Source organism: Tursiops truncatus, chromosome 4, assembly GCF_011762595.2.
Source record: "Tursiops truncatus isolate mTurTru1 chromosome 4, mTurTru1.mat.Y, whole genome shotgun sequence".
Lineage (NCBI taxonomy): Eukaryota > Metazoa > Chordata > Mammalia > Artiodactyla > Delphinidae > Tursiops > Tursiops truncatus.
Genome location: NC_047037.1, coordinates 141,823,904 through 141,838,532, shown reverse-complemented (window position 1 = coordinate 141,838,532; position 14,629 = coordinate 141,823,904). Strand labels below are relative to the sequence as shown.

General features: G+C 59.6%; 1 protein-coding gene across 4 annotated transcripts in view; it reads right to left on the bottom strand.

Annotated features, from left to right (window-relative positions):
• The window catches only part of PDXK (pyridoxal kinase), a 30,316-nt gene extending 16,429 nt beyond the window's left edge, over positions 1-13,887 (bottom strand). Inside the window, exons 1-2 of one of the 4 annotated variants that reach the window (XM_073804562.1) lie at positions 13,625-13,887; positions 271-325 (exon numbers count right to left, since the gene is read on the bottom strand). In XM_073804562.1, coding sequence (XP_073660663.1) covers positions 271-325; positions 13,625-13,711 — 142 coding nt within the window. In that variant the 5' untranslated portion in view covers positions 13,712-13,887. Of the gene's footprint in view, positions 1-270; positions 326-4,660; positions 6,590-13,624 lie in introns of those variants that run through there. The other 3 variants (XM_033856170.2, XM_073804563.1, XM_073804564.1) reach the window with 3 other exon arrangements.
• Between the last annotated feature and the right edge of the window lie 742 nt (positions 13,888-14,629).

The following is a 14,629-nucleotide window of genomic DNA, read 5'->3' as shown; positions in this document are numbered from 1 at the left end:
CCAGAGCAGGTACGAGGATCACCGTCCTTGGTTCACGGAGGAAAGCGGGGGGCCGAGAGGTCACGTCACCCGCCAGGCCATCCAGTTCCGAAGCAGCCACACTGATGTAAACACGCAGCCGGCAAACCCAGGCCCCCGAGCCCCGTGTGCACGTGCTGTGCAGCCTCGGCAAGGACCACACCCCCGGCTCCATTTCCCGTCTGGAAGGTGAGGGACCGCGTCCTACGCCCACACTCAGCTCTGCGAGGACCGCTGAGGCTGACGCCTTACCTGTGTGGTTTGAAAACTGGACAGAGTTCACTGCGTCGACCTCAAACCCCAAAACCTGCAAGACGGACAGAGAAGGAGCGGGTGTAAGAGAGCTGGTGGGCTTCCAGGGACCCACGGCAGGTGCCTGGCCCAGCCTGGGGCTGGCTGGAGGGTCCCAGACGTGGAGGACAGGAAGGGGGGTGGTCTCCCCAGGTCAGCCTCAGCACCCGCACTTCCGGTGACGTGCGTGGAGGTGACGGGAAACATTTCGGGGAGCAGGCACCCCTGAAGGGCCAGGGCTCAGAGGCCACTGCCTGCCCGCTGGAACTCAGCACCTCACTTCCGGAAATGCCACCAAATGGAAGTGCTCACAGAGACCAGCAAGGCATCCATCTGTCGGGACACAGGGCAGTGAGGTCGTCTGTGTTCCGGCCCCCAGCCCAACGCGCGGGCAAGGCCAAGGGCTCCCAGTCCCTCCCTGGGAGCCTGGCTTGTAGCCCCTGCGTCGTCACGTGCCAGCTGGGGAGAAAGAAGGTACCCAGCCCGGAGCCAAAGGTCCTAAGCGATCGCAGCCACAGACCCGCTCCCGGACGAGAGAGGGACCCCACCCCACAGGGCCAGCCTCACGCGGTCCCGGCTCAGGTCACCTGGCCGCCGGGGCTCGGCCCCCTCGCCTGGGCCACCAGCCTCTCCAGAGGCGCCGGGGGCAGAGCGGTTAAGGGAGGGGAGGGGTGGCGCTCTGGTGCCGAGAGAGCCTGAACACAAGGTCTAGAAAGTTCCTTCCAGCAGTCAGAGCAGGTGACTGGAGAAAAGGTAAAGCCAGCATGGAGCTAAAGCCAGGTTTATGAAGCAGAAGCCCCCCTGCTTCATGACGGGGACAAGAGGTTGTGTCTGAAACGGCCGGACGTCTCCACAAGTCTGACAGCGTGCACTCGTGACACGCAAAGTCCCACAGCGGTTTTTCCTTGTGCGTATCTCTACTTTCCTATTTTTCTGCATTGAATCGGTCTTGGTTCCTTCGGGTGAACTGAGGTACAGGACACCGCAGATCCCTCGGCGGGAGAAGTCACATTCCCTGTGGGCCCCCTCGGTCCTCAGAGGTGGTGGGCATCAGGGCCCAGGACCCCCGCCAGGCCCCACCGGCCTCTTCCAGGCTGGCCTCACCGCCATCGCCGTGGGCAGACCCGGGACAAGGGCCCCGCAGTGTGGTCCCCTCCCCGCCTCTCAGAGCATCCACGGCATCGCTCCACACGGCCGGCCACCCCAGCTGCCCAAGGAACGCGCCCAGCAAGGCCCCAAGACCCCCGTGCAGGGCCCTGTGCTCAGGGTACAGCTGGGAAGCACCACCCCCCGGGGCGAGGCCAGACACCCAGGAGTCCACCCAGCGTGAGCGGCACCCAGGGCCCGGCCGCGTCCTGCGGCACCAGGCGGCCACCCCCGAGGGGCAGAGCACAGGTGACCCACTCAGGCCTTCTTTCGTGTCCCCCCACCCCTGGGGAGGCAAGGGGCTCACGCGTGGACTCTGACCACGGCCGCCTTCCCACACTCAGTGCGAACAAGCTCAGGGCCAGCCTGCCTCTGGAGCCGCCAGCCCCGACCGCCACCGGATTCGCTGCCTGCCCGGAGCTGAGCCTTCGTGGGCGCCACCGCTGGGGGAGGCTCTTCCCACCCACGGGTTCTGGGGAGGGGGCTGAGCTGAAGGCCACGTCATCCACCAGGCGGCAACCCGGCACCTCTGCCTCCTGGTGCGTCTCCTCCCGCCCCTGCCCCCCACCCCAGACCACCAGCGCGGCCTCTTGGAACCTCCCACGCGACCCACCATTTCCCGCCCCCGCCGGCCCCCTCCCCGCCTCGCACACGGTGCCCCAGCGGCTGGCGCTGAGCCACCCTGGCACCTGCCCGGAAGCCTTCCTCCTCCTCTCCTGGACCCGCCCCTCCCCCCCTACGGCGCTCCTGCCCTACCCCCCAGGGAAGCTGCGACCCTGTTCTTCGGGACGAGGCACAGAGCAGGGCCTGATGAGTATTCGCTCATTTGACACACACATCGGTCTCACGGGCGCCCCTCTCTACACCCCGGCCCTGGTGCCCAGTCCCCTCCGTCCTCTCCCCACCCCCAGCCGGGTCTCAGCTGGGAAGTTCACTTCCACATGGCCCACCAGAGACCCCACCAAAGGAGCCACACAAGCTGGGGGAAGCCGGCAGCCACCGGGGGAAGCAGGAGACAGTGCCCTGCGGGGTGGGAAGTGGGGCCGGCCCCTGAGCGCACCCGCTGAGCTCACTGCTGCAGGAGGAGATGCCGCCCACCGGGGACTCCCAGCGAGACGTGGACCCTGACCTTCGGGCCCTCTCTCTTCCGGAAACCGCAAAAATGAGAAAAAGGGATCCTTTTATAACTGATTCTCAAGGACAGAGAAAGGGAGGGAGACGCAGCAGGTGAGCAATTCCACCAACTCTGGAAACAGACACTGCACAGCCCAGGTAACTGAGAATCTCAGCACCTGCGGAGGGGGGACGCAGGTGAGAGCGGGGCCCCCACCCGCAGTACCTCTCGGAGAGATGGAGGTCGGGGAGAGAGCATGGAAACCCCGGGCCGTGGCTGCCCCAGGGGCCCCATCGTCGGCCACTGTGCCCTGGCTGTGCGTGCCTTCCTGTGCACCAGTAACTTCCCAAACCCTCCCTCCCTCTTCACCTGAACAACACGAACCAACCTTCAGGCCTCACCTCAATATCGCAAACAGGCAAAGCTCCCTGGCCACCAGGATAGCGCCTCTCCGGGCGGTGAGGGTAGTGACTCGGGGTGTTGGGGGGGGCCTGGGTGCAGACGAGGACCGCACCCCAGCTCTCCACGGGGGGGGGTTCCCCAGGCGCGCTCCCTCTGTGAACACATGTGGAGCTACACGCTTATGACGTGTATTTCAACGTCTTTCTAAAAATTTCAAGCCAGTATTATGAGGACTTAAAGTAATAAAGCAAAACTCAAGTCTTCTTAAACTAGAAACTTAAAATTGGCACTTTGCAACTTTACTTGCCAGATTTCACGGCCTCCTAGACAGAGCTTGCGGTATTCCAGGTCCCTAAATTCTCATCGACTTCAAAGAAACAAGATCTGAAGCAACGATGACAAACATCCTGAAAATCCTTTCAAAATAGCCTGCTCCACTGCTTCCGCATGCACAGATAATTAATCCTTCAGAGCCCGCACATTCGAAGCCGCTGTTCTCTGCTTCTGAACGACAGCGCTAAGCCCCTGGGCTGGCATCTCCATTTCACCTACCAGCAGCTTATGAACTGGCATCACTGGCTAGTGTGAGGGCAGGGCCGGGGGACGCAGCAGGAAGACGGGGCACAGGGCCAGGCTCCAACAGGGGAGCCCCTGGGCCCCAGAGAAAGGAGGTGTCTGCGTTAAAACCTAGTCTTCAGCTCAACACCCCCCACACACATTTAGTACTCAGCTCTGGGATCTGGGACTGCGACCCCGGACATCACATCCCTGCTCAGCCAGGGGCTCCCGACTGAGCACTGAGGGGAAGAGACTGGGAGATGGGGAGGGTCCTGCCTCTGCTGGTCACTCTACCCCAGCACCGCTCTTCACCTGCAAAAGGGGGGCCCCCAGAAGCAGCTGTGGTCTTTCCATTGCTCCCAGCACCCGCACTACACAGCCCTACACATCCCCCCACCCCTCAGCTTTGAGTCCCGACCGTAGACACACAGGGTGGGGGGGTCCCAGGAGGAAGAGGACCAGGCATGGCTTTCTTGACGCAAGAGAAGCCACTTGTGGTCTAAGCCAGGTGTGACCTAAGCCTGGTCACAGTGCTTGCCCCTGAACAGCTCTCAGCAATTAACGATCTTAAGGGAACAAAAGAATGCAGGAGCAAACCTTATTAAGCAAGAGCAGTGACAATAGCAAAGGAAATCAACCAACTGTGAAGACTCCCCGTTCTGTTTCCCCTTAGCTCACCCCTGGCTCACCCTTGCACAACCCCATGGAGTGTGGGTGGAAGCCCCAGGAGAGTCCAGCCTACTCACATGCACCCTCTAGGAGCAGAGTTCTCTTCTCCCAAGACAAAAGAAATAAAAGCAAAAATAAACAAATGGGCCATAATCAAACTTAAATGCTTTTGCACAGCAACGGAAACCATCAACAAACCAAAAAGACAACCTACAGAATGGGAAAAGACCTTTGCAAACGATGCGACCAACAAGGGCTTAACTTCCAAAATACACAAACAGCACACACAGCTCAATAGAAAAAAAAAAAAACCAACCAAACAAGCCAAACAAAAAATGAGCAGGAGACCTAAATCGCCATTTCTCCAAAGAAAACATACAAACGGCCAACAAGCGCATGAGAAGATGCTCAACATCGCAAATTATTAGAGAAATGCAAATCAAAAGTACAATGAGGTACCACCTCACATGGGTCAGAATGGCCATCATCAAAAAGTCTGCAAATGGGCTTCCCTGGTGGCGCAGTGGTTGAGAGTCCGCCTGCCGATTCAGGGGACACGGGTTCGTGCCCTGGTCCGGGAAGATCCCACATGCCGCGGAGCGGCTGGGCACGTGAGCCACGGCCTCTGAGCCTGCGCGTCCGGAGCCTGTGCTCCGCAATGGGAGACGCCGCAGCAGTGAGAGGCCCGCATACCGCAAAAAAAGAAAAAAAAAAAAAGTCTACAAATAACAAATGCTGGAGAGGGTGTGGAGAAAAGGGAACCCTCCTACACTGTTGGTGGGAATGTATATTGGTGCAGCCACTATGGAGAACAGTATGAAGGGTCCTTAAAGAACTAAAAATAGAGCTACCAAATGATCCAGCAATTCCAGTCCTGGGTATAAAGCCAGAAAAGACGGAAACTCTAATCCGAAAAGACACACGCACCCCAATGTTTACAGCAGCACTATTTACAGTAGCCAAGACACGGAAGTATGAAATAAACTTCCTATTTTATGGCAAGACAAGAAAAATTTAAACATAAAAAAATGTCCTCTGCCCTTTGGCCTCCTCTCTCCCCCCACTTTGTGTCATATATCTGCATCTACAAACCTCCCCGTGGGCAGAAATCCCTGCTCAGCCATAAAGAGTAACATTCTCCCGGCATCTACAAGACAACTCCTTAAAGATAACATTCCTTCTTGATCTTGTGAGGGGTCACATGGATTATCTAAACTGTCAATAATATGACATTTGATGCCCAGCTGTCTCCAAAACTTTCTGTAACTGTGTCTTGACTTCTAACAGGCCTAACAGTTCTCAGAGCTTTCTGAGATGCTCTTCCTGGGTTATAATCCTCAAATTTGGCTGGAATAAAATTTTCCATTTCTTTCTTAGATTGACGGATTAATTTTTCGTCAACAGAAGCAAACAAAGTGTCCATCAAGAGACGACTGGTTTAAGAAGATGTGGTGTGTGTATATATATTCATTCACTCATTCATTCTTCTACTTAACTCAGACTTAGTAGGAGCCTACCCAGTGCTGGGCACTTTTCTAGGTCTTGTGAAATAGAGTTGAACAAAGTTAAGTTTTTTGTTCTCTTAGAGCTTATTTATGCGCGTGCACACACGCACACACACACACGCACACGCACACACACTGGAATATTACTCAGACATAAAAAAGAATGAAATACTGCCATTTGCAGCAATGGGGATGTGGCTCTAGAGATTATCATACTAAGTGAAATCAGACAGAGAAAGACAAATATTAGACAATATCACATATATGTGGATACTAAAAAATAATACAAAACCAGAAACAGACTCACGGACACGGGAAACAAATGTGTGGTTAGAGAAGGGGAAAGGAAGGCGGGGAAGGGATAAATTAGGAATATGGGAGCACGTCACTACATATAAAACACTGTATAACACAGGTAATTATATCCTGTATCTTGCAATAGACTATAATGGAAAATAATCTGAAAGAATATATATGTATAACCGAAGTCACTGCGCTGTACACCTGAAACTAACAAAATATCGTAAATCAACTATGCTTCAATTAACAAAAAGCAAAGCAGAGTGCTCTGGCCGGGGCGGAAGAGGCAGTCAGCGTGCTCTGAACGAGAAGACATCGTGCACTGCTGGCCCTGAGCTCGGAGGCCCCTCGAGGAGCGATGCAGCTGTGCAGCCGTAACGCTCACGCTGATGCCAATTATATTTACATCAGCAGGTCTGTAACGATCCCAGCACACACTCCTCCACGAGTTACTGCATTTCACGGCAAGGCTCACTCACTGCTGTGGCCGCATCCTGGGCTCGGGAACCCACAAGCCTGTCTTCCCACTCAGCTTGGCAGCCGGTGGAATTACTCACACTGGGAAACTGGCCCTGCCCCACCCCTGCTATTTTCACCATTTACCAGCAACAAGACTCATTTTAAGAAAAAAGAGAAAGAGGGGAGGGGAAGTGAGGCCTCACGAGATAAAGAGAAACACCCCCTCTGGCCTCTCCCCTCCCCCCTTCCCCCCTCCGGTGTATCCCCCTCCTCCACCGTCCCCAGCCCGGCGCCAGCCAGGGGCAGATGCTCCTGGAATTCTCTGTGGAGATGGCCCAAGAGGGCCCGTTTCAAGACCTCACTCCCATCGTGGGAGCCTCTGTGCCGCCGTATTCCCCTGGCCCCGGGGCCCCAGAGGCACCTCACGGACCCCCAAGCTTCGAGGGCTGCCGTGGGATGAAGCCTAGACCGCAGGCTGCACGTCCCACCGCCTGTGAATTCCACGCCGCTTTCTGAAGCCCCCAAAGCTCTGTCGCCTCTGGCCTCTGTGAGCTCCTCTCCTCAGTGTAGAAAAAGGTCTCTTGGCCCCAAGCCCCTGCTGGAAACCTTGCCTTCTCTGCCTCTGCTGGAGCTCCTGGACTTGCGGGGATTTTGGGAGTTTGAGCTCCCCGCCAGCTGTGGCCCGTGGGCCTCGGGATGCAGGCCGGGGGCCAACGCCGGGCCTCGGGCTCCGAGAGCAGAAAGAACTAGAGCCTCAGCCTCGGCCTGCTGCCCACTGGGCTCGTGCAGGTCCGCACGCGACCACGTGAGCACAGCTAAGGCCGGGGATGCGGTCTCAGACCCGGGAGGCCCACCGAGACGCACAGGCGAAACCGAGGCACTTGGGCGAGGTCCCGGCGTCAGGCGCTGCCCCGCAACCCCACGCTCCAGCTTCCCACCCCTCTCCCGGGGCAGGGGAGACCCCAACGACGGATGCGCAGGCGCACCTGGGGACAGTGTGGGAGGGCGGCGAGATGCGCCAGAGGCGTCCGGCCACAGAGGCCCCCGCCTCTCGCCCCACGCAGACCCCTGTCCACCTCTGCAGGCAAAGCATCCCTCCCCGAGGGCAGCTACACGTGCTGGGGGGCTGGGAGCCATGCTCTGATCCCACGGCCTGCGGGGGTTATGTGCTCCCGGCTGCCCGCCCGGCTGCTGCGTCATCAACTCACTGCTGACAGCCAGGGGAACACAGTGAGACCCGGTCGTTAACTCAGCAGAGCACGCTGACGGCAGGAGCGGGGAAGCTCAGACCACCCTGGTTCCTCCAGGGTCAGTGCTGGGCAGCGGGAGGGGTCACTTCACCATCTTCAGAAACCCTCATTGTGGCTTGTTTTGCAAGACCTTTAGTCGCTCTCCTAGGAAATCAGCTTTAGGAAAGAGGGGACACAAGAAAGCCCCATGCCTGTGATGGGCCTGATTAGCCTCAGGGCTGGGCGCCTGGCGTCCCTCACTCCACCCATCCCTGGTCAGCCCTACCACTCAGCTCAACCCCCACCCTCCAGTCTCCAATGGGAACTCCTACTGGAAACAGCCCTGTGTTCCCCAAAGCAGCCGTAAGTCCCAAGGCCACCTGCGCCCCACGGGCACTCTCACCTCAGCATCACAGCCCCGGACCCCATCACCCCAGCCCCAGCCCTGCTCCCAGCACAGCGCACCTGCCCCGGCTCCCAGGCCCTGCACGCTAGCCGGTCATGTTCAGCTGGGCCGCACTGCAAAGCCCTAAATAAAAGAAGGGGTTTTGCCCCGAGTTCCCAGTGGCACTGGCATCAGACGGGGGACAGGAAAGCAGCTCTGGGTCAGCAGGGGAGGGAGCAGCTGCCCCTCCGCGGCTGACCGCGCGATTCTAGCCCAAGGCCCGTGGCCGGACACCTCCTTCCCTCCTTCTTGAGAAACTCCATTTGTTCTCCTCCTCGGCATCACTCTTCCGGATCACTCTGTGATCTTATTTCAAAAGCTCCGAGTGGCTGAGCACCAGGGGACATCCAAGCCCCTGAGGCCCACAGCCAACCGTCCCTGCTGGGCGCAGTCCCGGAAGCCACCTGCTGGCAGACGCTTCCAGAGAGGTCCCTGTGAGGGGCGGTCACTGCAGCACAACACAGGGTGCTACCAAGCGTACAGCAATGCCGCATAACACGACCGCACAGGTGTCCACACACGCAAACACCCACACCTGAGCACGCACACGCACATGCTCACGCACACGCTACACCCACACACACCACAGACAATTAAGTTCGTGCCTTTCTGCATGAGAGGCAGAGAAGAATAACAGAAATTTCAGTCCCAAACTACGAGAGTCAGGAAACCAAGATATTAAGCAATTCGGGACCTTCTTGGGAAAATAAACGGCCGGAGAAATAATGAAGCAACACCCAAGTTCCAGGATTGGGACACACTGTGGATGAGATGGGGGCTTCCAGAGGCCAGAGGGGAGCGAGCAGATCCATGTGGCCTGCAGAGCACAGAACAGGGTTCCGGCCCCAGTGCGTCCCGCCCCGGGAAGTGCTGGGTGGCCGGAGTGGGGCCAGAGGGAGGTGTGCTTTGGGGCGTCGGCTCCCTTGCACTGTTTGCCAATGCATGTGTCACCATGAAAAATGCGAAGGCAAAAACTGTGTCTTTTAAAGGGCAGGTGACATTCTTCCAGTATCTTCCAAATGCAGTTCTGCTGCAAAGGTCATTTTTATCCCAGGAATTCTAAGGAAAAAATGTAAAGATTTTCCAAAGGACCAGGTATTTTGACCACGAATCAAGACACCTCCGGAGAAGACCACCTTGTGGTTCAGAGGGTTCTTCAATGTGAGAGGCTGGAAATAAACTCCTTATGGTCTGAAGCGCCTCTTTGGGACCCAGTCACGAGCCTCTAGGAGACGCTGGGTGAGTCGTCCACACGTGCACATGTGCTTCTAACACCCCAGGACCGTCCACCTCTGCTCAGCTCCTGTGGCCATGTCACTAGGCAAGGGAGGGGCCTGTATCCAGGTTTCCAGGCCAGGGGCCTCTCAGCACACCCACTGCCACCAGCCTGCCTCTTCCTGCGGGGTGTCTGAGCCAGCCCTCTGGCACTCAGGCCTGGCTTTGGGGTCCCTGTACAAAGAAACAGAGTCTCCACCCAGCCCCCTTAGACGTCTCAGTTCTGCTTCTGTACCGAGGGGCCAGGAAACTCAGAGAACGAAGTGGATTTCTGCAGGCCCCAAACTGAGATGTCCCCCTAAACCATCCTCCGGGGCCGCCTGTGGTCTTGCCTTCCCATCTTGGCGACGTGGTGTTTAAATGGGTCCTGAGCTAAGGTCCCAAGTCAGAATCTCAAGGCCACAGAATTCCATAATGTAATGTCCCTGCCCCCAGCATGGCCCTTCAAGGAGGCACCGTGAGCCTCTGGTGACCCCTACCACAGAGGCCACACGTGCCTGAAGCAGCAGTGCCAAACCCCAGACACAGCCTCAGAAGGAGGGGCGACCACAGAGCCGGCCGCAGCCAGCTGCCTAGCCGGCTGCACGCCGCGGGGCTGCGAGGGAGACACAGGAGCCGCAGCTGAACAGCCTGTCGCCGCCGGTGCCATCCTTCCCAAAAAGGACAGCTTTTGGATGTCGTGTCAACTTCTGGGCCTTTAATTAAACCTCCGATTTGTGCCACTTCCAAAGTTCTCCGAACAGGCTCCTTCTAGCCTACAGTGGACTGAACTGTGGAGTTAAGGGACGGCTGGCTGGAATCGTGCGGGGAGAGGCCACCTCCAGGCTCCACTGACCCCCAGCCCATCCTGGGCTAAGGCTGCGGGGTGCAAGCCGGGTCTGCGGGCCAGCGCCACCCATCTCCCTGCCTCTCCCTGATCCAGCTCACGCATGGGGAGGGGAGCAAGATGCCTGCATGGGACCCCGTGGAGTATCCTGCAGTACTTACAAGGGCTCCGCAGCCCGGGCCCAAGCAAGAGGAAGACCCATGAGAAATCTGGACTCCAGGTGAGGAGGCACTAAGCGGTTAGCAAGCTAAGGAATCTCTGGAAATTGCGCTTGTTATGGGCTGAACTGTGTGCCCCAAGCTGGACCTCAAACAGGGACCGTGTGAGCGCTCAAGCCGCAAAGTAAAGTTCACTGTCTCACAAATCCACAGGCTGGAAGGCCGCTGGAACACGTTTTGAGGGCCACCCTCTCCGACTTTCTCCCTCTCCTCAGCTCTTTCCATCCTCCAAGGCTACGTCTTATTTCTGTAATTAGGAGGAGGAGGTCATGAGGGCAAAGGACATGCATAAGGAACCCTAACCCACATCCAGTCCTGAGGGGGGTCCTGGCCTCCCCGAGATGCCCCAGGCAGGCTTGCTGCCACCAGCCCTACCACCTTCCTGTCTGGTCTTCCTGCACAGTGAGGGGTACGAAAAGCACCCTCGGGCACTGGGGCCACCTCATTCAGCAGCCAGCGCCTCCCAGGCATCTCCCAGAGACGTTCACCCTCCCATGTTCCCTGGCCCCAAAATGACGTGAGGCAGGCATCGTGTCCATTCTACAGATGAGGCAACTGAGCACCAGAGGACTCAAGGCGGAAGAGAGCTTCCTCAAGGTCACGGGCTAAAGACCTGCCCCTCTTCCTGGGCCTCCTAAGCCTCCAGGGGAGTGTGAACAAAGAAAAACAAAGAGCCTGGCTCACTTCCGGTTCAACTGATACAGGCCTAAGTCTAACCCACTTCAGTCGCCCACCTGAAGAATTCAGGATAAAAAAAAAAAACCTGGGAGGGCTTCTCTGGTGGCGCAGTGGTTGAGAGTCCGCCTGCGGATGCAGGGGACACGGGTTCGTGCCCCGGTCTGGGAAGATCCCACATGCCGCGGAGCGGCTGGGCCCGTGAGCCATGGCCGCTGAGCCTGCGCGTCCGGAGCCTGTGCTCCGCAACGGGAGAGGCCACAGCAGTGAGAGGCCCGCGTACCGCAGGAAAAAAAAAAACCTGGGAGGCACTCTGTGCTTTAGGTAAACAGGCCCTAAGATACTTAGATGCATATCTCAGAAAGAATTGCAATGACGCCAAATTCCTGCATCTTCCTATACTCAGAAAAGCACTAAAATCATTAACTTAAGATATCTGTTCTTCCTGATTAGCAGTAACCTTCTACCAAGATGTATGCTTGACTGCATGTATTTCCCAGCTAAAAAGACATCACATATAAACTGGTTTCTCCCCAACCTCTTCAGAGCGGCATCTCCCGGGCTACGATCCTCAGTGAGTCCGCGGGGGAAAATAACCTTAAACTCACAAGCCGCATGTTGTGTGTTTTTCTTTAAGTAGACAGAAGGAAGTGCAGGGATGGGTTAAATCAGAGGCAGAGGTGTCACCCCCACCCCAGGGATGACAGGAGGGAGATGACAACCTCCTACCTATGTCCCTCAAGCCCACAGGTAAAGATGCTGGGCACTGGGGAGACCCCAGGTAAGAACCGAGGTTCAGTCCTTAAGAGGCACTTCCCCAAGTGGGTGGTCCGGGGGAGCACCCCGTCAAGTAACTGGAAAAGGACATTTTGGTGTGGAAGTTGAGGCTAAGTGCTGGGAAATTCAGGAACAAGGTGAGCAGAGAAAGTTTGCCCCAGGGAAAGAGAAAGGGAGTGGCCGCAGGCGGGTGGGGAGGAGGGAGAGGCAGAGGCTCAGGGAAGCCAGCAGAGGCCTGCGCACCTCAGCACACCTCTGGGAAGGGCGGCTCCCCAGGCTCCCTCCTAGTGCGGGGGGCGGCTGCCACCGGTATCTGCCGGGGAACTGCCTGGTTCCACCTTCCCGTCTGCCCCTGCTTCAGGGACCCTGCGCTTTCCCCCCAGCATCGTCCCACCGCACTGGGCCTGCCCAAGCAATCAGTGACCAAGAAGAGATGGGGCCTCCGGACAGGTGCAAGCGCGCACCCTGACAACCCCCGCGGTCTGCAGCCCCACTGGTCAGAACGGGAGGGCCAAGGATCTCACATGATCTCCACAGGTGCTCACAGATCTGTGGCGGCTGGGCAGGTCCCTTGGACTTGAACCCCTGTACCTTTCCACCTTCAGTCTTCATTCCACTGCTTCCTCCTGCTTGCCTCAGGTCGGCCCTCAATCTCTACTGAGGTGGTTCCAACCCTCCCCAGGGTCCCTCCAGCCAGCCCACAGCCCACAGACCACTGGGAGTGGGTGGCCCTTCTCGTCCTTGAGGGCCCAGAACAGGGGCCTGGCACACACAGCAGGGGCCCGACACCGGCTCCTTACTCACGGATGGGGCCCAGGGACAATGGACCAAAGGTGAGTGGTCCAAGAGAGCCACCACCTTGCCCGGACACCCAGCCTCCTCCTGAGCCCACAGGGCAAGTGCCAGGGACCCCAATGCTGACACCCCAGCATGACACCCCACTGCACCCAGGCCTCCCCCCGCCCCTCCAAGGGCCGCCCCACCGTAACCTCGGGGCTGCGACAGGAAGCAGCAGGTGCCGGCTGATGAGCCAGAGAGACGGAAAGCCCCTGACCGAGGACAGGAGGGGGAGGCAGGAGGAAGCCCGCGGGCACCCCAGTAAGGAAAGGCTGACACATGTAACAAGCGGCTTCTAAAGCCAGACCCTGCACGGGCCCGAACTGGCCGCTGGGCTCTTCTTCTCCAGAGCCAACACCGGCAGGTAGGCCTTCTCTGCCCCGTCCCCTGCCCGGGACCACGTCCCCGGCACGGCCAATCGCAGGATGGAGCCCACCCTTGCCGCCCGGGGCCTCACTGCGGGGTTCCTCCTCCTCCTCCCGGCCAGCATCCTGACCCACAGGGGGCGGGGACGGCATGGGGAGCCCACCAGGTGAGCAGTGCCTACACCTGCCTACCCAGCGCCCTCCTTCGCAGGGTCTCCGGCCGCGACGCCGCATTTTCTCGTCCCCAGGGTCGGGCCGGTGGGTGAGCACCGCTCGCGCCGGGGGCTTCATTCTAACCAAAGGCCCGCATCCCTGCCCCATCCCACCCGCAAGGGTCCAAGTGCTGCCCCAAGCCCCGCCCCCGCAAAGCGCCTGCCTCCCCCGCCCGCGTTGGGCACCCCGCGCTCCAGACCCTTGGGGCTGCCCGGCCAAGGTCACGCGGCCCGGCTGCGGCCACCCCTTCGCGGGCCCGCAACGGCCGGGCGAGGGGACACCGCCGGGTTACGTAAGCGTACCTGCAGCGGGAACGTGGCCGCCCGGTTGCCCACGTAGCCGCGGACGACGTGGCTCTGAATGGAGAGCACCCGGCACTCCTCCTCCATGCCGGGCCTGCCGCGGCGGCGCGGGGCCGGGCGGGGTCAGCGTCTCCGCCGCGCTCTGGCGTTGCGCTCCGCTCGGCTCGGACCACGCTCCGGCTCTGCTCCGCTACCGCCCCGCTCGGCGCAGGCGCTCCGCTTGGGCGACAGGCCGCCTCCCTCTGACCTCAGCGCGACTGGGAACCCGCGGGTCCGGCGCTGCGCCGGGGCGGGAAGGGGGCGGGGCCGAGGTGGGGCATCCGTGCGGGGCCCGCCCCCCCCGCCCCTGCCGGGGGACAGGGAAAATGCAGACCGCACCCCCGGCGCGGGCGAGCCAGCCACGTCACTCAGCGCTCCTGGCACGTGGGCGGCCACCCTCCAAAACCCGGCGTGCACTTTCAGTTTTACCCCGTAGGGCACTGCGGCGCCGTCCGGCCTTCATCCTTCGGTTCCTCGCGCCATTCATTCACTCCACTGAGGTCCGCCCCCTGGCCCTGCGCCACGCCTCTAACCCACACTTCCCGGCGCCGCTGAAGTACGAGGCGGTCAAACAAGGACTGCCACGGAGGAAACACACTGGTGCGGCGCCCCGAGAGTGGGCACGGGCAGGGGTGCCAGCAGAGGGGCGGCCGGGCTGGGAGTTACCGGGAGAGCCCTCCCTAGGGCCCCGTGGCGCGCAGTGCCGGGTCCCCACTCCAGACCCTGCGGGTCCTGGAACCCCCGCGCGGTCCATGGCCCCTGCGGCCACCGCGCAGACCAGCGCTAGGACGCACGAGCCCCGCGACCGCCCCGCAGGACCAAGGATCCAGGCCCACCTTGTCCACGGGTGCGCCCCCGCCTAGGGCACGCAGACCTGATCCACGCGGAGTTACCCAGCTAGCGGGGACCCAAACTACCCCGCAGAGGCCTGGGGGGCGGACACCTCCACGGTGCCATGAGACCCTT